The sequence below is a fragment of the Bos taurus genome, chromosome 4, assembly GCF_002263795.3.
Source record: "Bos taurus isolate L1 Dominette 01449 registration number 42190680 breed Hereford chromosome 4, ARS-UCD2.0, whole genome shotgun sequence".
Taxonomy (NCBI): Eukaryota; Metazoa; Chordata; class Mammalia; order Artiodactyla; family Bovidae; genus Bos; species Bos taurus.
This window is the reverse complement of record NC_037331.1, coordinates 82,143,916-82,165,482: the sequence shown is the minus strand read 5'-3', so window position 1 is coordinate 82,165,482 and position 21,567 is coordinate 82,143,916. Positions and strand designations below refer to the sequence as shown.

Sequence of the window (21,567 nt, the reverse complement as noted above, 5' to 3'; positions counted from 1 at the left end):
CTAGATTTTATAAAGTGACAGTTTCACATCTAGGAATAAGTGTTCAGGAATGAAAATTAGAGTTTCTTATAAAAACTGGTGCCATTTCAATAGCCTACTCTTGACAAGAGAAACTGGGATCAACTGGTGTGATATTTAGTACACAGAAATGTCTCCTTACACAAATACCTACACATAGGATATTTATTGCTATTGAGAATGAATTTGAAAAGAAACTGAGAAACTATGTATACTTTCATTATATAAAGTTTACTTGAAAATGATTCACACTTCTCTGTGCAGCCTGTCCCCTGATGGAGTTGGGGTGGAGGGTCCTGGCAGCCCAGTTCTGGGGGCCTGGATGAGGCATTCCTGGAAGCTTTGCCTCCCGTTTCTTCAGCCTTCTCAGTGATTCTGGAAGCTCTTTGATATTTATGATAAATCACTTTCTGCTACTAGAATTGATTTTGTTTTCAATACACTGACCAAAAACAGGTTCAAAAAGAGCTTTTTTTTTTTTTAAAGGATCAAATATGCACTGGTTATGATCACGGGGCTCTGAAGGCTGACTGCATGTGTTTGAATTCCAGCTGTACTCCCTGCTTGCTCCTTAACCTTAGACACATTGTTTAAACTTTAAGTGCCCCAGATTTTCCTTTGTAAAATGATGAGGCTGATGATAATAATGCCTGTCTCATATGGTTGATATGATAATACATGCAAAGTGCTTCAACAGTGCCTGACACAGTGAATGGTCAGTGTTTGTTTTCATAATACTAAATATTCATTGGAAGGACTGATGTTGAAGCTGAAACTCCAATACTTTGGCCACCTGATGCGAAGAACGGACTCATTTGAAAAGACCCTGATGCTGGGAAAGACTGAAGGTGGGAGGAGAAGGGGACGACAGAAGAGATGGTTGGATGGAATCACCAACATGATGGACATGAGTTTGAGTAGGCTGTGGGAGTTGGTGATGAACAGGGAAGCCTGGCGTGCTGCAGTCCATGGGGTTATGAAGAGTCTGACACAACTGAGTGACTGACTGACTGACTGATCCCTAGAAGTGAGATTACTGGATCATATGGTTATTGTATTTTTAGCTTTCTGAGGAACCCACCTATGTTTTCCATAGTGTCTGTGCCAATTTATAGTCTCACCAAAAGTGTAGGAGGGTTTTCTTTTCTCCACACCATCTCCACCATTTGTTATTTGTAGTTTTTCATGAGGGCAATTCTTACTGGAGTGAGATAGTAACTATTATAGTTTTGACTTGTGTTATTCTCTATTATAGTGATGTTGAGCATCTTATGTGCCTAATGGCCATCTCTATGTCTTCTTTGGCAAAATATTGATTTAAGTTTTCTGAGTATTTTTCAATTGAGTTTTGTTGTTGTTGTTACTGAGTTGTATGAACTGTTTTTTGTTTTTTTTTTAATCAGTGAAGGTTCATTTTTAGAAAGCCATAGTATGAATAGAGAACTATAGATAGTGGTGCATCCATGGAACCAACAAGTTTCAAGAAAGATGAGTCACAGGAGTTACCCATGCTAGCAAGGCTCTCTCCACTCTCTGTCATATTTCCAGTACTCCTTCCTAAGGAAAGAACTCCACACCCAGAGGGAGAACGATATCTTGCTCGGTCTATCAAGGGACATTTAGTAAGTGTCCCTTCTGCAGCATGATTTTTGAGATTATAAGAGATTTATTCCCTTTCAGGAACAACTTATTTGAGGGGGTCACTCATCCAGATGCTAGTCAGGATCTGGGAGTGAAAGAGTGACAATGAGAATGCAAAAGATGGTGTGAGGGTGAGAAAAGATGGTGGACTGGATGTGGACACAGAGGAGGGGGGATACTCAAAGGTGAGGTTTCAGGTGGCATGAACTTTGAGAAGGAGGCAAAGCTTTTTTTTTTTTATGCTGGTGGGAAGGCTCTCAAGGGAGGAATATAAGGTGAAATGACAGCATGTCCACAATGAGAACATCCATCAGGAGAGGTTCACATTTACAAGCCATGCCACCCATGTCATAGAATGCTATATATATATAATACATATCTCTCTATCTTGAACAGGGGAGGAAGACTAAGCTCACTTTCACTCATTGAACACACATTTTCAAGTGCCTCTTTTGTGTCACTCTGCCACAGGAAAGATGTGGCAATACGTTCCTTTTTCTTTACTGAGTTCATAGTCCATACTCCAGGTCAGACACAAAGTGGAATTGGTGCATGATACTTTGATATAGGAACCACTATGGGTTGTTCTCCCCCTTGGGCCTTCTAATATTGTTTCCGTGTTCACAGAAAGGCAGAGTTGATACAGCAAAGTAGGAGGAGTTCCAAAATAAATTCTTAAAAATTTAGAGTCAAGAGTTTAGCAGCCTCAGCCTTTTGAGTACCCAAACTCAAAGTTTTACAGCAAAAACCAGACTTGATCTTGTGAGAAGCAGTTTCACTGCCCTAGTAAGGAAGTATTCTGCTGAACCGAGGTAAAGCAGGAGGAGGAGACAGGCTCAGGGAGAGGAGAGCTGAGAGGGTGCCTTGCTTTGTGTCTCAGGACTGGGTTCTCAGGTGGGGATGCGACACATATGGACCCTGCAGAGAGGGCAGAAGCTCTGAAACCAGAAGGACCTCACTTTCTGTTTTCCTTTTTTAATATATATATATTTTTACTTTACAATATTGTATTGGTTTTGCCATACATTGACATGAATCAGCCATGGGGGTACATGTGTTCCCCATCCTGAACCCTCCTTCCACCTCCCTCCCCATCCCATCCCTCTGGGTCATCCCAGTGCACCAGTCCCGAGAACCCAGTATCATGCATCGAACATGGACTGGCGATTCGTTTCACATATGATAACATACATTTCAATGCCATTCTCCCAAATCATCCCACCCTCACCCTCTCCCACAGAATCCAAAAGACTGTTCTATACATCTGTGTCTCTTTTGCTGTCTCACATACAGGGTTATCTTTACCATCTTTCTAAATTCCATATATATGTGTTGTTATACTGTATTGGTGTCTTTCTTTCTGGCTTATTTCACTCTGTATAATAGGCTCATTTCATCCACCTCATTAGAACTGATTCAAATATATTCTTTTTAATGGCTGAGTATCCATTGTGTATATGTACCACAGCTTTCTTATCCATTCATCTGCTGATGGACATCTAGGTTGCTTCCATGTCCTGGCTATTATAAACAGTGCTGCGATGAACACTGGGGTACACGTGTCTCTTTCAATTCTGGTTTCCTCAGTGTGTTTGCCCAGCAGTGGGACTGCTGGGTCATATGGCAGTTCTATTTCCAGTTTTTTAAGGAATCTCCACACTGTTCTCAATAGTGGCTGTACTAGTTTGCATTCACACCAACCGTGTAAGAGGGTTCCCTTTTCTCCACACCCTCTCCAGCATTTATTGCTTGTAGACTTTTGGAGAGCAACCATTCTGACCTGTGTGAAATGGTACCTTATTATGGTTTTGATTTGCATTTCTCTGATAATGAGTGATGTTGAGCATCTTTTCATCTGTTTGTTAGCCATCTGTATGTCTTCTTTGGAGAAATGTCTATTTAGTTCTTTGGCCCATTTTTTTGATTGGGTCATTTATTTTTCTGGAATTGAGTTGCAGTAGTTGCTTGTATATTTTTGATTAATTCTTTGTCAGTTGCTTCATTTGCTATTATTTTCTCCCATTCTGAAGGCTGTATTTTCACCTTGCTTATAGTTTCCTTTGTTGTGCAGAAGCTTTTAATTTTAGTTAGGTCCCATTTATTTTTGCTTTTATTTCCAATATTCTGGGAGGTGGGTCATAGAGGATCCTGCTGTGATTTATGTCGGAGAGTGTTTTGCCTACGTTCTCCTCTAGTTTTATAGTTTCTGGTCTTACATTTAGATCTTTAATCCATTTTGAGTTTATTTTTGTGTATGCTGTTAGAAAGTGTTCTAGTTTCATTCTTTTACAAGTGGTTGACCAGTTTTCCCAGCACCACTTGTTAAAGAGATTGTCTTTTCTCCATTGTATATTTTTGCCTCCTTTGTCAAAGATAAGGTGTCCATAGGTGTGTGGATTTATCTCTGGGCTTTTTATTTTGTTCCATTGATCTATGTTTCTGTCTTTGTGCCAGTACCATTACTATCTTGATGACTGTGGCTTTGTAGTAGAGCCTGAAGTCAGGCAGGTTGATTCCTCCAGTTCCATTCTTCTTTCTCAAGATTGCTTTGGCTATTCGAGGTTTTTTGAATTTCCATACAAATTGTGAAATTATTTGTTCTAGCTCTGTGAAAAACACCGTTGGTAGCTTGATAGGGATTGCATTGAATCTATAGATTGCTTTGGGTAGTATACTCATTTTCACTATATTGATTCTTCTGATACATGTACATGGTATATTTCTCCATCTATTAGTGTCCTCTTTGATTTCTTTCACCAGTGTTTTATGGTTTTCTATATATAGGTCTTTTGTTTCTTTTTTTTTTTTTAATTTTTAAACTTTACAAATTGTATTAGTTTTGCCAAATATCAAAATGAATCCGCCACAGGTATACATGTGTTCCCCATCCTGAACCCTCCTCCCTCCTCCCTCCCCATACCATCCCTCTGGGTTGTCCCAGTGTTTAGGTAGATATATTCCTAAGTATTTTATTCTTTTCATTGCAATGGTGAATGGAATTGTTTCCTTAATTTCTTTCTATTTTCTCATTATTAGTGTATAGGAATGCAAGGGATTTCTGTGTGTTGATGTTATATCCTGCAACTTTGCTATATTCATTGATTAGCTCTAGTAATTTTCTGGTGGACTCTTTAGGGTTTTCTATGTAGAGGATCATGTCATCTGCAAACAGTGAGAGTTTTACTTCTTCTTTTCCAATTTGGATTCCTTTTATTTCTTTGTCTGCTCTCATTGCTGTGGCCAAAACTATGTTGAATAGTAGTGATGAGAGTGGGCACCCTTGTCTTGTTCCTGACTTTAGGGGAAATGCTTTCAATTTTTCACCATTGAGGATAATGTTTGCTGTGGGTTTGTCATATATAGCTTGTGTTATGTTGAGGTATGTTCCTTCTATTCCTGCTTTCTGGAGGGTTTTTATCATAAATGGATGTTGAATTTTGTCAAAAGGCTTTCTCTGCATCTATTGAGATAATCATATGACTTTTATTTTTCAATTTGTTAATGTGGTATACTACATTGATTTGTGGATATTGAAGAATCCTTGCATCCCTGGGATAAAGCCCAATTGGTCAAGATGTATGATCTTTTTACTGTGTTGTTGGATTCTGATTGGTAGAATTTTGTTAAGGATTTTTGCATCTATGTTCATCAGTGATATTGGCCTGTAGTTTTCTTTTTTTGTGGCATCTTTGTCAGGTTTTGGTATTAGGGTGATGGTGGCCTCATAGAATGAGTTTGGAAGTTTACTTTCCTCTGCAATTTTTGGAAGAGTTTGAGTAGGATAGGTATTAGCTCTTCTCTAAATTCTTGGTAGAATTCAGCTGTGAAGCCGTCTGGACCTGGGCTTTTGTCTGCTGGAAGATTTCTGATTACAGTTTCAATTTCTGTGCTTGTTATGGATCTGTTAAGATTTTCTATTTCTTCCTGGTTCAGTTTTGGAAAGTTGTACTTTTCTAAGAATTTGTCCATTTCTTCCAAGTTGTCCATTTTATTGGCATATAGTTGCTGATAGTAGTCTCTTGTGATCCTTTGTACTTCTGTGTTGCCTGTTGTGATCTCTCCATTTCATTTCTAATTTTATTGATTTGAGTTTTCTCCCTTTGGTTCTTGATGAGTCTGGCTAATGGTTTGTCAATTTTATTTATCCTCTCAAAGAACCAACTTTTGGCTTTCTTGATTTTTGCTATGGTCTCTTTTGTTTCTTTTGCATTTATTCACTGATTTCTTTTAGAGGGAGTGAGTCTTGCAAACTGAATGCCCAATCTTCTCACCCTCCTGCCACCTACCCCCTCTCTTGGGTGTGGTGCGGAAACAACAAAGAAAGACTACCTCAGTGGCTAAGTTGAATGAGTTTTCCAGAGTCACAAGGTAGACAGATGTGTTGGGGGCTGGGAGAGCTGTGGTGGTCAGGAGAGCAGGGTCAATTCAAGGTCCAAGGACCAGAGATCAGCTGGCTCTGCACACATCACAAGAGATGCTGGCAACAGATGCAGGTGATAGAAGGCTATGGGAATGATGGCATCTCCACCAATGCCAGTGTGGACAGAGGTCAGCCAAGGCCCAGATGAGGCATTAGATGCTTTAGAGAAATGACGTGACCATGTTTTTATTTCAGCACCATTGTTCTGGGTGAATGTACAGAACGGCCTGGGGACTGGCTCCCTCTGGGGTTCCTGCTTCTGGACGTTGAGTGTTTCTTTCTCTCTCCTGCATTACCTTCACTACTAACATCACACTGCTTCTCATCAGCCCTAAACCTGCATTGCAGGAGATGGGCATTTCTTTCTAGATTTTATAAAAGGACACTCAGGAGTGTTTGTGAAGTCAAAGTTACTGTTTTGTATCAAAATTAGTCTTGATTAAAATTTATCGAGCCCAAGTCCTGATAATCAGGTTCAAGTGGTATGATATTTAGCACACAGAAATGTCTCTTTGCACAAATAGGTACATACATAACATTCCTTATTTAGTGCTACTCAGAGTGAACTTGAAAAGACACTGAGAAATGTGTATACTTTTACTTATAGAAAATTTACTTGAAAAGAACGATCTGCACTGCTCTGTGCAGCTCATCCCCTTACGGAGGTGGATTGGGTGTGAGGGCCCTGGCAGCCAGTTCTGGGGGGCCGGGTGAGGCATTCCTGGAAGGTCTGCCTCCTGTCTGTTTCTTCAGCTTCTCGGTGGTTCTGGAAGCTATTCCATACTTCATGATAAATCTGTTTCTGCTCCTATAGCAGATTTTGTTTTCTATACACTGACTAAAACAGGTCAAATACTTTTTTTTTTTTTTTAAAGATCAAATAGGTACTGGTGAAGATCATGGGGCTCTGAAGGGTGACTGCATGGGTTTGACTTCCAGCTCTACCCCCTGCCTGCTCCTTGACCTTAAGACAAATTGTTTAAACTTTAAAGTTTAAACTTTAAAATGTGCCCAGCTTCCCCATTTGTAAACTGATGATAATGATAAATGCCTATCTCATATGGTTCATATGAATGATAATACATGCAAAGTGCTTTTATCAGTTGCTGACATGATATGGATGCTCGATGTTTGTTTTCATATATTAAATATATGTATTATAGCAATAGAACCACCAAATTAAAAGCTATTGAGACTGTTTCAGAAATTCTCAGACATATTTAAACTAGTATAAACATGATTGCTCAATTTTTTGTTTTCATAATATTAAATACAGATCATTTAGCACTAGAACAACCAATTACATTTTTATTAAGAACGCCTCAAAAATTTTCAAAGATGGACATAATTAAACTAGTATAAAGTCTTTTTGGCTAAAGACAAAAGAAAAATAAAACTGTTACCACAAAATAACTTTGAACTTAGTGGTTTCACACTAAGGAAACCTTTTAAGGAAAGGACATGAAATTTGAAGTCAGCAACTATATTCTTCTCAAATATAAGTGGAGTAGCTTTGCTTTTCAGCTATGTTTCAAATTGGGATCACTTGTAAGGTTTTTTTTTTGTGAAGGCAGAGTTTCTCTGGTTAAAAGTAAAACCTAGCACTGTAGCAGAGATATCCCTAGTCTTGGAATACGGAAATACTGAGAGGGTTGACAGTAACCTCTAACACTTTCTAGTTCTAAATATTTACGACTAACCAGAGAAGTCTGTTGTCTTCTACTTAATATTCTTTTTAATTCTAGTGCAAAAAAATGTACTGTGCATTTCCTCTGAACTTGGCCATGTGATTTCTTAAAGCAGAGCCCAGCTCTGAAGTGAGAGAGTCACCTTTGTGATAACATCTCTGCACTTTGATTTCTCTGCTGGTAAACCTGGGGATATAATATCTTCTTCTTGGGGTCAGGAGGTAGTCTGGGGAGTCCTATAAGAATGAAATGAGATGCTGCTCATGGGAACGACTGTACCAGGTTCAGTAGTTGGTATGTGCTTGGTAGGCATTAGCATCCCATCCTCTCCCCAAAAAGGCAGACACAGAAAGCTGCATTTATTCCCTTTTTTGGGACAAAGAGAGCAGGGACAGTGAATATGTGTTTTTCACTGGTTAGAGGATGGCAATGTAGCCCAAGGAAACGAAACCAGTAACTATGAGACATAGGCACAAGTTTGAATTCTCTCCCTTTGTTTTATGCTATGCTCTACAAGGGCAAAGGAGGCTACAGGAAACATTGTCATGCCCATCCTCCAGTAACAGCCGCCTTTCTCCTGAGCATGTCTCTCTGATTCCACAGCATCACTCCTATCCTCCCTGCTAGCGACACCCACCCCCACTCCCTCACACTCTAGGTGCTGAAACTCTCTTCCATTCCTTATGAGGGTGCCAGAGTGCTTGATTAAAGTTGTACAACCCAGTAAAAGTGAGTCTTTCACAGTGGGAAGAGCTGACATTTATTCAATCAGCAAACGCTGAGTGCCTGCCAGGGCAGACACTGCTGGTCCTTAGGACACAGAGAACATGTCATCAGTCAACATGAAACTGCATGGCATCAGGCTGCTCTTGTTATTCCCAGACATCACATAGTCAATGACAATACGCACAATGTTTCATTCAATGCCAATTAGGAAGGTAAGCACAGTTGATGACATACTGAAAAAAAAAAAAAAAAAAGCCAAACCCAGAATCTGAGACTGGCTGCTGGCAGAGGGTATGAAAACAAGGTCCAAGGTGCTGCCTGACAGCCTCAGTGGTACGGCACTCAGCCATCTGGGACAACTCTCAGCAGTCCATGTTATGGCTGGACAGTTTTACTGAAATGTCACTTCCAACTCCAAGACTTCAGTTTCTCTTCCTAAATAATGAGTCAAACAAATAAATGATAAAATACTGACTGTGAATGCACATCTTTCAAGGTATGGCTGGGGAAAGCCCTAACTTCTTTATCAACTGCAAAGAGAAACATCTAGTAGAAGAAGATGCAGAAGCACTTCTTAAGCATAATCTAAACATGTACGAATCTCGTAACAGCACTGGTGTCAACAAAAGCTTCTGTTGCTGCAAAAGCAGTCCTCAAAGAGTGGCGAGGAAGAGGCTGACAAACAGAACCAAGCTATTTTTTCATCTCCAAAATGGCACTTCCTGGTCCCCGGTGCTTCGCACTGCAGATGTTACAGAACTGCGCGGGAGAGGTCTAAAAAACGCAAGTAAAAATGCAGAATTTTAAAAAGATCATCTCCTTCTACTATCATATCCAGATGGGATGCACTGGTGGAGGATGGGGAGGAGGCCATGCGATGTCGCTCCTTTCCCCAGAGGGTAGAGCTGGTTCACACAGGATTCTGTATAGACCAGCTGTTGTTCTGGGACTCAAAGGACTCCCCACAGAAAGACGAGCCAAATGTTACCCAGGGGCACCCCAGGGAACCCGCCTTGACACTGAAAAAACAGTAGTGTTGTGATACAGAAATCAGGGTGAGAAAGTCAGACACAGTAAAATATGGTTCTCCCTGTAGTTCACATCTCTGGAGCCCAACAGTCATCGATTTTATCTGAACAAATTTACATACATGAGTATGCTTTTATAATGTTTAGTATTGTGTACTAAGCAGTTTTACGTTTGAGAAACAGGCTCATCACTTTTTCTCATGTGACAAACTGTGAGACACAGATGAAGGTTATAACTTTGAACCAGAGGATGTCATAAGAGGATGGTTATCATTTTGAGCACACCCCTCTGGCTGCACCAATTGCTTTCAAGTTGGTGGTGGCCAAGCCACCCACTCACCATGCTGGGCACGGGCAGGCACTCCTTGTGGAACATATGCCGGCAGTGGAAGACCACCATGCTGAAGGGCTTTGCTGCGTCTAGGGGGAGAGGGCAGGGAAGAGAGAAGAGCTCAGGGCAACAGCAGTTTCATTTTCCAGCCAGAAGCTGCCCTGGGAGGATTGCTAATTTACAACTGCATCCCAGCCAGGCGGCGTGGCTGAACACAGGGCAGGCATGAGTCCTGTTGCTCTGGGGTCCCCGGTTAGCTGCCTGGCTTCCCAATCAGTTACTGCAGCTACACACTGGGGATGATTTCATGGCAAGGCAACAGCATTTGTTGTTTAAAAAAAAAAAAAATCAGCATGTGTATGTGACTGTACAAGGTTCTCCCTCCCCCAGCCCTGTGTACACAATTGTGACACACCACATACGGAAGTGGATTCTGTGGTTTGTACGGATGCTTTCTGCCTGAAAGCGTCTGCGTTTGCCAAGACCCTTCACTGACTTCAGGGCAGAGCTGGGCTAACATCCTTGGTGTGACCTTGCCCTGTGCTGTAAGTCCGCTTGGGCACTGCACCTCATCTGCTCCTGCTCCGTGTAGCCAGCTGAGTTCCAATAAGATTTAACCTTTAACAGATTAAATTAGAAATCTGACTATACTGTGCAGGTGCACGTGGCTTCCTTCCGTTAAAACATGGACTAAAACACTACAAAAGCTCTCTGCTTTTCCTACACCCACTACAGTTTTTTTTTTCTATTTTTTATTATAGTGGATTTACAGTGTTGTATTAATTTCTGCTCTACAGCAAACAAGATCATACTGTGTAGCACAGGGAACTACAGTCACTATCCCAGGGTAATCCACAATGGAAAAGAACATGAAAAAGAATGGGTATGTGTATGCATGCGTGCCAAGTTGCTTCAGTGGTGTCTGACTCTGTACAACACTATGGACTGTAGCCCGCCAGGCTCCTGTCCATGGGATTCTCCAGGCAAGAATACTGGAGTGGACTGCCATGCCCTGGTCCAGGGCATTTTCCCAACCCTGGGATCGAACCCACGTCTCATTATGTTTCGTTCATCAGCAAGTGGATTCTTTACCACTAGCCCCACCTGGGAAGCCCTGGATATGTGTATAACCCACTGCAATTTTTAACATAAGCACTTAAAATCCAAACCTCTACAGAAGACCCCAAGTGAAATGACTTCCTGTGCTCCTGCCCTACAGAAGGCCCCAAGTGGAATGACTTCCTGTACTCCTGCCCTATTAAATAATCCCTCAAAGCAAAGTAAATGCTACACAAACTAGGTCCTGTAGTGCTTCTCCATGTTGAATTTACACATATGAAGCATTTTCTTAGCATGTCAAAAACTGCTTTAATTTCTACTTCAAAATATGGAAACCTCTCTTTTCACATCCTGTGTGTTGTTTGCTCAGTCATGTCCAACTCTTTGGAACTCCATATTTTGTAGCCCGTCAGGATCCTCTGTCCATGGAATCCTCCAGGCAAGAATACTGGAGTGGGTTGCCATTTCCTTCTCCATGGGATCTTCCTGACCCAGGAATCAAACTTGGGTTTCTTGCACTGCAGGCGGATTGTGGATTCCTTACTATCTGAGCCACCAGGGAAGCCCAACACATCCTAAATGAGCCGTATGTAAAATGCTTTTTCTTTCTTTTTTTTAATATTTATTTGGCTGTGCCAGGCCTTAGCCTTAGCATATCAGGGATTGAACCTGGGCCCCCTGCATTGGGAGCACAGTCTTAGCCACTGGACCGCCAGTGAAGTCCCTAAAATGCTTTGATTGTAGTTGGTGATAGATATATATATCTACATACAAATAAACAAACGTGCACATCTTTTAAGGAACCACAGTTTCCAATTAAAAGGTGAGTATCCATTTCCGTTGAAATACATATGAGATAACTCGGGTGCCTAAAGCCACACAGCAATGACAAGTTTAAAGAAAAGTGAAAGCTACCTATAATTTTTTTCCCCAAGTATACATATGGCTCTTCTACCTTGGAATCTAAACAAGTAGACGGTAAGTTTTCATTTTGTTTTGTTTTATACTAAGGCAGTGGTTCTTAAAGACTGGCCCCTGAACCAGTAGCATCCACATCACATGGGAACTTGTTAGAAATACAGATTTTTGGGTCCCACCCTGAACTATTGAATCACCTCCTACAGGGGGTGATTGCTGGTGGGACCAGCAATCTCAGTTTTAACAAGCCTACCCACAGATGCAGACTCACTCTAAAACTTGGGAACCTTACCCCTAAGGAATTGGCAGCACCAGCATGCAACTGAGTAGGGATATGGCTGAAATTCTTCTCTAGGCTGAATTACCCCAGAAGTTTTATAAAATGTAATTTGCTAACTTCAAAACTTTAACTCTGCTCATCATTAACACATAACTGGGATTTTTTTTCCTCCACCCAACCATCTTACCTGATGGAAGAATAGGGGAAAGGCAGGACTCACAGATGTTCTCCTCTGCAAGGAAACGCACACAGTAAGTCCCCTACATACGAACCTTCAAGTTTTGAACTTTCAGAGATGCAAACATGCCCCTGGATGTCAGCTGTTGTACCGCACTACTGTACTTTTCAAGGTAATTTACTGTAAGATTTAAAATGTCTACTTTTGGGTTTGGTGGTTATGTATGATTTGTGTGAAAAAGCATTATAAACCTATTATAGTACAGTACTACACAGCCGATTATGTTAGTTGATACCTCAGCTAACTTTGTTGGATTTACGAATGTGCTCTTGGAACATATGTAGGGGACTTACTCTACACTTGGGATTATACAGTGTTTCTCTTTGTCCTGTCTGAAAGCGAGGCATGTAGTTCCAATATGATTCTTTCCATTTTACTCACCATCAACCAGAATGCCTTTCATTTGAGTTCGGTGCATCTTCTTGAGTAAGGACAGTGAGTCGGCTACGAGAATCTTCTTACAGCCTTCACGAAGCAGAATCTAATGCACACAACATAAAAGAAAAACCACCTTAAAAAGATTCAAATATGGGGAAGAATCCTCTTACTGTTCTCATGTGGGGTCAGGGACAGATGGTTCCTTTCCCTTGTAAACCAGTTCTTCTGGCCACACTGTGAGCTTCCATTTTGGGTTTGGAGGGTAGGTATTGTGTTGGAAATTGGGAGAAGCTGTGTGAGGTATGCTTAAGCCAGATGTTGTTTTTCACTAGAACTCGCTGCTTTTCAAAGAGGAAAACATTCAAGGCCTTCTGGGAGGCTCTGGTGCAGCATCCATGTCATCTTCTTCTGGCCCAATGGGTCTGAGCACACATGGTTCCGTGGGGCTCCATGCAAATTCACACGATGGAGACATCGCCACCTCCCTGCTGCCCAGCTCTGGGTCATGACACAGCAGCATCCTGCCCTTCTTCACATCAAAGTCACTCTCGATTCTGAAACCGCTGTGGCTGTTCTCCTTTCACACAGTTTCAATTCGTGCCATCAGGGAAGGAAACTGGAAGCGGCCAACTGTGGTCCTCCATCCCGGATCGGCTGTGATAACACGTCTTCCTCTCAATCCCAAGGAGCACCGGTGCTGGGTGCATGCAGCCCAAGGGCTTCCCCCTCATTATATGAGGGCAAAGAGCCATGAAAACAGAAGTGATGCCCAAAGTTCTGCACCCACCATTTCGAGAGTTGATGAAGAGGAAACTACATGACTTTACTGTTTCTACGTTGAGAAACTGCCTATGCAGTTTTATTCTTCAAAATGCTGCTGGAAATTGAATTTTTCAGATTCATTTAAGAAAACAAACTTTAACAGATGTCACGAAAGCATACAGAAAGAAGAGAAAAATACAGTAGAGAAGATCTAAAAAATACTGATGTTGGTAAACTTTTTTAAAAATAACTTATTACCAAACATATCTAGCTGCTCTAATACTAAAATAAAAGCTTAACACCAATAGTGTCAATCAAAAGTAAAATGTTTCAAAGTCAGTTGCAGTTTCTATAATTGTTACAAGCATACTTTGTTCTACTGTAAGATTAATTAAGAATGTATTTATGAAGTAGCTGTTGAAAACTAACAACAAACTTTAGATTCTCCCTATTTTTCCTTATTTCTCTGCAGTTAATCATCATTGATAACGATCCCAACCAAAAGCAAAGCACCAGGCTCACCTTTTACACAGGAGAATGAAGAGTGTACATCAGCAAGGTTATTATGGTTCGTTAGAAAGAGCTGCCATGGGAAAAAAACGTCATACAAGGCTGCCAAGTTTCTGAAATTTCTATTTTAAAAGACTCTTTGAATGTTGGACTTTTTGCTGACACTGTCTTGTTTGTACTGTAGTGCTTATCGTCAGCACGGCACATGAGATAGTCACCTGGCTTCATAAACCCCTGATATGAGACCAGAGCTAGGCTGGGAAACCATTTTACCCACTGTCTAACCCACCATTTAAATCACAACGCAATGGCATTTAAATTCTATTTGAAAAAAGCTTTGCCTTTTGTCAGGTTTATTATCAAAGATGAACTGCAGAGAAATAAGACAGAAAGACTCAAGTTCTCAGGCTGGAGTTGAAAAAATGATATAAAGTATCCATGTAACTAAGTGATTAGAGAAGCTATAGTTGGTTGTCATAAGCACCTATGTGATGAGGCCAAACAGAAATAATTTTAAAGGAAAAAATAGATTTTATCTTAAGTGTTTATATAACTTTTATTTTCAAGAATATTAAAAACTATCTCTTAGAAGAAATTACGAGCTTATATACGGTGAGTTGAAACCCATGTGAGACCAAGAAAACGTAAGAAAGCAGCCACTGTTTCCTCTTCATTTGTCTCTGGATTTCAAAGTAGAGACCTATGAGGAAATGATAAAGGCAAAGGGGACTGTGTACATGTGTGCTCAGTGGTGTTTGACTCGGTGACCCTGTGGTCTGTAGCCCATCAGTCCATGGAATTTTCCAGGCAAGAATACTGGAGTGGGTTGCCATTTCCTCCTCCAAGGGATCTTCCTGACCCAGGATCAAACCTGTGTCTCCTGTATTGGCAGGTGGATTCTTTACCAACCTGGGAGGCCTCTACAGGAGATTACAGAAAAAGTAAATATGGGGAAAGAACTTGGATAAACAGATGTCTGGAGTCATTTATTTATTTAACTGTGTGTGTACATGTGTGAAATTTAAATGGAAGTGTTAAAGCTTTTTGCTTCTCCTAGGAATATTCATTCAGCTCAAGAGCTGCTCAAGCAAAGGGCTGCATTCTGCTCACTTCCTGGTCCGTGAGATAATATGTGGAGGCTCTGTGAGTACCTATCCAGGTGGGATCTAACACAGTAGGCACTCAAAATATTTAAATCAATATGTCTATAAGCAATCAAACATACAGCATTAAAAAACATATACTGATCGCTTCTTGGCATTTTGGCTAAGATCAAGTGTAAAAAAGTTATATGGAAAAAAATCTAAGCTACTTTATTACAGACTCCAAAATAAGTATTATGGATGATTTCCACAGAAATGTTACATCAATGCTATGCAGCTGCATTTGCTATAGAAAGACATGTTTATGAAAGGACCCTCTTGAAAATTTGATAGAAATTCTTTAGAGCCCATCTAATCTCTAGGCTCTTAAATGTCAATGCAGAATCCAGTACAATGCTGAGTGTTTAAGAAACACCAGGGTGGTCTAAGGATCTGCTCTCTGTTCTTCTCCCACAGATCTGGGGTGGTACCAGAAACTAAGTAATTTTCTTTAAAAAATTCAGAATATTCTGGTGTACAGCCAGGCTTAACAAATATTGATTTAACCTAATGGGAAAATTGACATCCAGAAAGTTTACGGACCCCTCCCAAAGGTCAACAGACTTAATGGCAAAGCTGGGACTAGAGTCTGGGTCTGCAAACATCATGCGCACAGCTCTTTAAAGACAATAGGCTACGGGTTCATCTTCTAGGCCAATCCTATATATTCCTGCTGCAACCTGCCCGTATAATGACTGCATCTCCCGGGACCAATGGGACAACCAGTGAGGACTACAGAAGATTTAGTCAGAAGGTCTGGGTCCAAATCCAGTTCATCACCTTCCCAGACTGGTAAGTCAAAACTTTCTGAAATGCAAGTCGTCTTATAAATAAAATAGAGATGAGAGTTCCTTAAGGACCATTGTAAAGATAAATGACTGTCAAGTGTTCAAAAGCAAAGGTGCTAGGACGCTTAAGAATTCTAAATAAGCTCTAAAAAAAAAAAAGAAGGGCAAGAGAAGTGGATATAAATGCTAAATATTGGGTTGGCCAAAAAAGTTGTTGAGATTTTTCCATAACATCTTACAGAAGAACTGAACAAACTTTTTGGCCAACCCACTAAATACAAGAAATAAAATTTTTTACAAATATAAAACACAGCATAAAAATTTGGAAATTGCGGTTTCTTGTAAAAATGGAAATATCATTATATATTGTTTTGTAAGTAACTAATATCAAAACAAATGCTATTTGTCCTTGAAATCAGACCTAGAAACATTTTAAGTTTATGAAGTATGATAAGGGCTACTTTTATCTTACTTCAGGAAGCTTTGAAATTCTATTGAACTGACATGCTAACAATATAACAAAGTATACAAATGTGTAAAAAAAAAAGTTAAACATCAATACTGTGGTTAATTATTTCTTTAACATTAATGATGTCATAGACAATTGAAGCTTATCTGTCAGCTTCTAATTCCATTTAGATGGAATTAGACATGATACTGAGAAAAGTTGTTGCATCTTAGAAAACATGAAATTTTAAAACCAAAAGTGATGTTCAGTTTTCTCCTCCCAACTTTCTAACTTTTCTCTTTCCAAACAGCAATTCACTTGAGGAGTCCTCCCCTAAACCACTTTCAGTACCAAGTAAGTTGTAAAATTCTGTCCACTGAATTATAAATCTGAGCCTTAGATTACCAATGCAAATCAGCAAAAAAGGTGCTGAGAAGCCCTGTGATAACCTGTGTCTAACACCTGACCACAGTTTCCTACATTTTACTGAATGGTTCTTAATGTCTCCCAAGGTCATTCCCCTCAACTCCCTGCCCCGAGGCATAACAGGGTCCAGATTCTTGCTGATTCATGGACCTGCAAAATTTCCCCTAAATTTTTTGGATGTCATTGTCAGAGTTGAAATTTTTTAGCCTGTTAAAACATGTAAAAATCAACCATAGTTTTATGAAACAACAACAAAAAAGACTAGACAGAATTTTAAAAGTATGTGAAACCTTTCTAGAAAATTCAGACTGCTCTATAAATAGATTCAAATTACTTTTATAGTGATCCCCAGTAGGTTGTCAGGGAAAGAAAATAAAAAGTCATTAATGAAAAGAAGTATCCTTTTTCATTGGAGAAGGAAATGGCAACCCACTCCAGTGTTCTTGCCTGGAGAATTCCAGGGATGGGGGAGCCTGGTGGGCTGCAGTCTACGGGGTCGCACAGAGTCGGACACGACCAAAGTGACTTAGCAGCCTTTTTCATAGAAAATAATTCTAAACTTTTCATATATAAGCAGGAAGTACCTCCTGGAACTCTGAACAACCTGTCCCAATAGAGCATTTTCTCTGTGCATCCTCCAAGGAGATGTCTGAGGTCCAGAGAAGACTACAGATGCAGCCGTTTCCACAGACCCTGCCCCTTTCTCCATGAGTCCCTCCCATTCTGTCCCAGAAGCCCCTCCCCATGGTTGGGGTATTACAGGCTACCTTGGACCCCCGGCCAAAGTAACTCCCAGCCTCTTTAATACACCAGGGGCTGCACACTTACACATCTTAAGGAAAAGCTCTCACTTAAAAATGAAAAGGATAAAATATTGACTTAGCAGCTGATTAGTGGCTAATTTTTTAGACGGAATTCACTTTGCACCTAATAATTTTTATTCCTGGCTGATTCAGAACTATGCAAATATATTCATAAAACATTAATGAGCAGTGAGACCTAGCAGTGCCCCTGAGCTTGGTTCTCTGGAAAGAGCCTAGGAAGAGGGATCTATTAGGTGTTTTTGGAGGTACTGTAGAGGCTGAGAAAAAAGTAATGCATAATTTTCAACTGAGAGGCTAGGCTTCATGCAGGAGAGCTGGAGGACAAAGGGGGCAATTATTATGCCCCTTTCTTGGGGCAGAGGTGTAGAGACACTTAAATGACTTCTTGACAAGTTGGAATTTGCAACTTCCAGGCAGACCCGGGGTGTTGAGAGCCGAGGAGCTACAGATCATTGTCAAGCTCACTCACGTCCAGGGCTTTACAGGGTCTGACACTGGAACTGCTCTCCCTAACGCCAAATTCATGCTTCAGGATGAAGTGACTCATTTCCGGTCTGGACGGTTCTTCTGCATCCCTTGAGAGCTGCACAAAGCACAAACCCCTCCTTGTCACCTCTCCTCACCTAGTAACCCCTTCCTACATTTCCCTTTCCTTCCTGGCCTTTCTCCTTCCTCCAGCAATCTTTCTCTGGGTCACCCACAGGCCTCCAAATTCCACTGGAAACAAATGCTTATTTCTCTGGAAGGTTTCTGCAGAAGAGATTGTTTTCCTACTTGCCTAAACCAAGTACTCGTTTCTCTCCCATGATGCCAACTTCCCACAAGCCTTCTAAGCCAAGGCTTCTAGTTTTGTCACATCCGCCCTCAGGAAAACCTCTTCTCCTTAAAGCTGAGTTATCCAGTAAGGCCAGTCAGCTTAATTGGATGTTAACTCCTAGTTTGAGGAGAAAGTTGGACCCTGGCTCACAGCTCTGGGCCCACCAGACAACTCCTACCCTCACAGTTTCTTGACTAATTCCACTCCCATGACCTCTCCCATCACTGTACTTTCTGAACGCGGTCACAAAGACTCCTTTGGAAATGTTTAACAATATCTTCCTCCCTGGCCACAGGCTCCTGGCCCTCCAGCTCTGTCAGTCCTTGGCATTTCTTATTTTTCTTTTTGATACCACTGATCTTCCTCATTTTCTTCTGCTTTTCACCCAGTCTCTGACCTGAACTCCAAGTTCAACGGGTGCTGTGCAAATCCTCATCACACGCTCCCCCTTTCCTACCCTGGAGACCACTTCTCTCCCCACAGCCCTGTCTTTTGGCTCCACCTGCAAAATCTCTGTCTCCAGGAAAGCAATTTCATCCCCATTTAACCAAAAACTCATTTCCAAACGAGCTAGAGAAAGAACAGTCTGAATTTTTCAAGAAATGTGCTTTAAATAGTTTCAAGTTCTCTGGACGCTACTAGCATTCCGAAATACAGTCACTGCTAGAGGCTATTTTAAGGAAAAGATCAGGATGCTCTGTGATTGGCATGTTAATTATTTATATAAAGATAATGAGTTCTACGGCTCTTATCACAAATTCTGAATTATTGAGGGTACTAAACTTGTAATACTCTAGAAAAACAGACAAAAGGTAAAACAAAATTCTGTATTTTAAAATCTTTCAGGCAATACGATACTAAGTGGCTTCAAGGAAAACAAAAAGTTGGTTTTTTTTTTTTTTTTAATTTCTCCAAATGGACACATGCTCATTCTACTTCAAAATGGTTCAGGTGGTCTGATCTAAAAGCCACTGTAACACTCCCCCACACGCTCCAAGGCCATGCTAAGTTTACTCTATAAATGTGAGAATGCCTGCTCACAAAGAGAGAAAATCGGGGGATGGATACAAAATATGTATGCTTCCTTAAAGGGTGCTATTTGTAGCTTCTTTATTTGAAAAATGTTCCAAATATCTGGGCCTAAGTACAATGTGACTATCAAATTGAATGGATGTCCACAATAAACCCTAGAAATGTAGTCAGTCAATTTACTCAGCAATGTCCACTTATTCAAGAAAGGATACTTACTTGTAAATTGTAGTCTTGTAGAATTTTAACTAAGGAGTCTCTCAAATTAGGAATCTCCATTCCTTCCTTAATACGGTGAATTAGTAGAATCGGGTCAACATGAGTGCCAATGTTGTTTAACAAGCCGGTGATAAATGCTATGGACACCACAGAAAACAACATACAAGCAATGGAATGGATGTAATTGTAGGCAAAAGTTATTTCCTTTTAGTAACTGTTAAAACCATCTGAACTTCTAAATCCTCCCAAGAACTAATCTTCTTTACTTTTCTCTAAGAAGCAGCTAAATGAGAAGAGATTTAAAAAGAAAATGAATTGGAGAACAAATGATTACTTCAGAACACAGTTTGTGATGTCAAAGAGAAGTGACTAATATTTATTGAGAATATACTATGGTGCAGTTATCATATACTTTTCTCCAATATTCTGCAAGGTGGCAATGTTTTTTGTTCCCATTTTATGGAAAAGGAAAAAATAGGATGGTTAATGAATTCGTCCAGGATCACACAACTAGCAATTTTTGAACCCCAAATCAAAGCCAGGGTAGGCCCAGGTTCTAAGCGTGCTTCATTACCACTCTACCTCCTGTAGGATCTTTGAACTGCTACTCTATTATGCTAAACTAGATTCTCGAAGTACCTTAATCTGTAATGAACCTGAATAACACCCTCTTGTATCTCAGAAAAAAAAAAAACTGTAACAGTGGTTTCTAGAACTTGAAAATCTTGAAATAGATAAACCTTCTGACCAAAAAATAAAAAGGGGGAAGGGAGAGATTTTAAACCATGACTGCTAGTTTCTGAATCATATCTATATCTTTAAAAGAGGACTTTCATTTGTTTCCTTCCAAAATGGGAGACCCAAGCAGATGGTCAAGGAGAGGCAGCAAATAAAACAAGGCAGGAGAGAGAGGCTCGATGCTACGTAGCAAACCTCCAAATATAGTCCATGTCCAGTAATGGTTATGGGTTTCCATAAAGAGAACTGATAAGGGCTAGACTATACACTTTCAAAATAAATGCCCACTGTGTACAAACAAAACCAGAATCTTTTATTTCATTTGGGTGCAGTAGGTAAAACTATGCTTCATGGGAGCAGAGTTGATATCATGTCAATCACTTGTTCTTTATCAAGTTCAGCTAGCTAACATGAATTATTAAGGCTCTAGACTTCCTGTATAGGGAGAGTTTGGGAAATCTTTACTATATACATGACCTATTTTTATTATAGATACTTCACCATATTTTTAACTCAGTGCATCTTGAGATGATTCTTACTCTAGACACAACTGGCTAAATGGAGAGAAAGAAGTTATGAAGGCAGATGGGTTTTCTACTTACGTGGTTTGTCGATGGAATATAAAATCAGATCTTCCCAGAGTTCTGCATCGTCCTGCTCCTTGGCAAATTCAATCGCTTTATCAACATCATGCAATTCCTCCATGATCATCTTCAGGGCACTTCGGCTGTTACCCATTCGGCCTAGAACAATGTGAGAAACACGTTTAGGATAATTTAATTAAACGTTTTAAGAGAAACCACATCTCACTTTGTTTACACAGTTTGATAGCCATGACAAAAAGTGTATTTCCTTATATGACAACTGTAACTTAGTAAAATAAATCCTAATTACTAGGTATTTACTTTGTACTGAGTATTCACTTAAGTGCTTCACATGAATTACTTCCTGTAATCACTATAATCTGAGGAAGTAGTTCTATTAATATTTCAATTTTATAAAAAAGGACAGACATGTTAGTCACTTGCCAAGATCATATAGCTACTAAATGGCAAATCTGGAATCTGAAACCAGGTCTCTCAGATTCTGACTTCCTTCTGATGAAAAGCAGAAAAAGAAAAAAAAACAAATTTGTCAAC

The 21,567-nt window shown here is 40.2% G+C and overlaps 1 protein-coding gene across 2 annotated transcripts in view; it reads right to left on the bottom strand.

Annotated features, from left to right (window-relative positions):
- Positions 1–21,567, bottom strand: part of VPS41 (VPS41 subunit of HOPS complex) — a 226,380-nt gene that overhangs the window by 27,729 nt on the left and 177,084 nt on the right. The window contains 6 exon segments of one of the 2 annotated variants that reach the window (NM_001083453.1): positions 8,509–9,267; positions 9,862–9,941; positions 12,297–12,341; positions 12,729–12,828; positions 19,691–19,827; positions 21,031–21,171. In NM_001083453.1, coding sequence (NP_001076922.1) covers positions 9,187–9,267; positions 9,862–9,941; positions 12,297–12,341; positions 12,729–12,828; positions 19,691–19,827; positions 21,031–21,171 — 584 coding nt within the window. In that variant the 3' untranslated portion in view covers positions 8,509–9,186. 2 annotated transcript variants of the gene reach the window in all.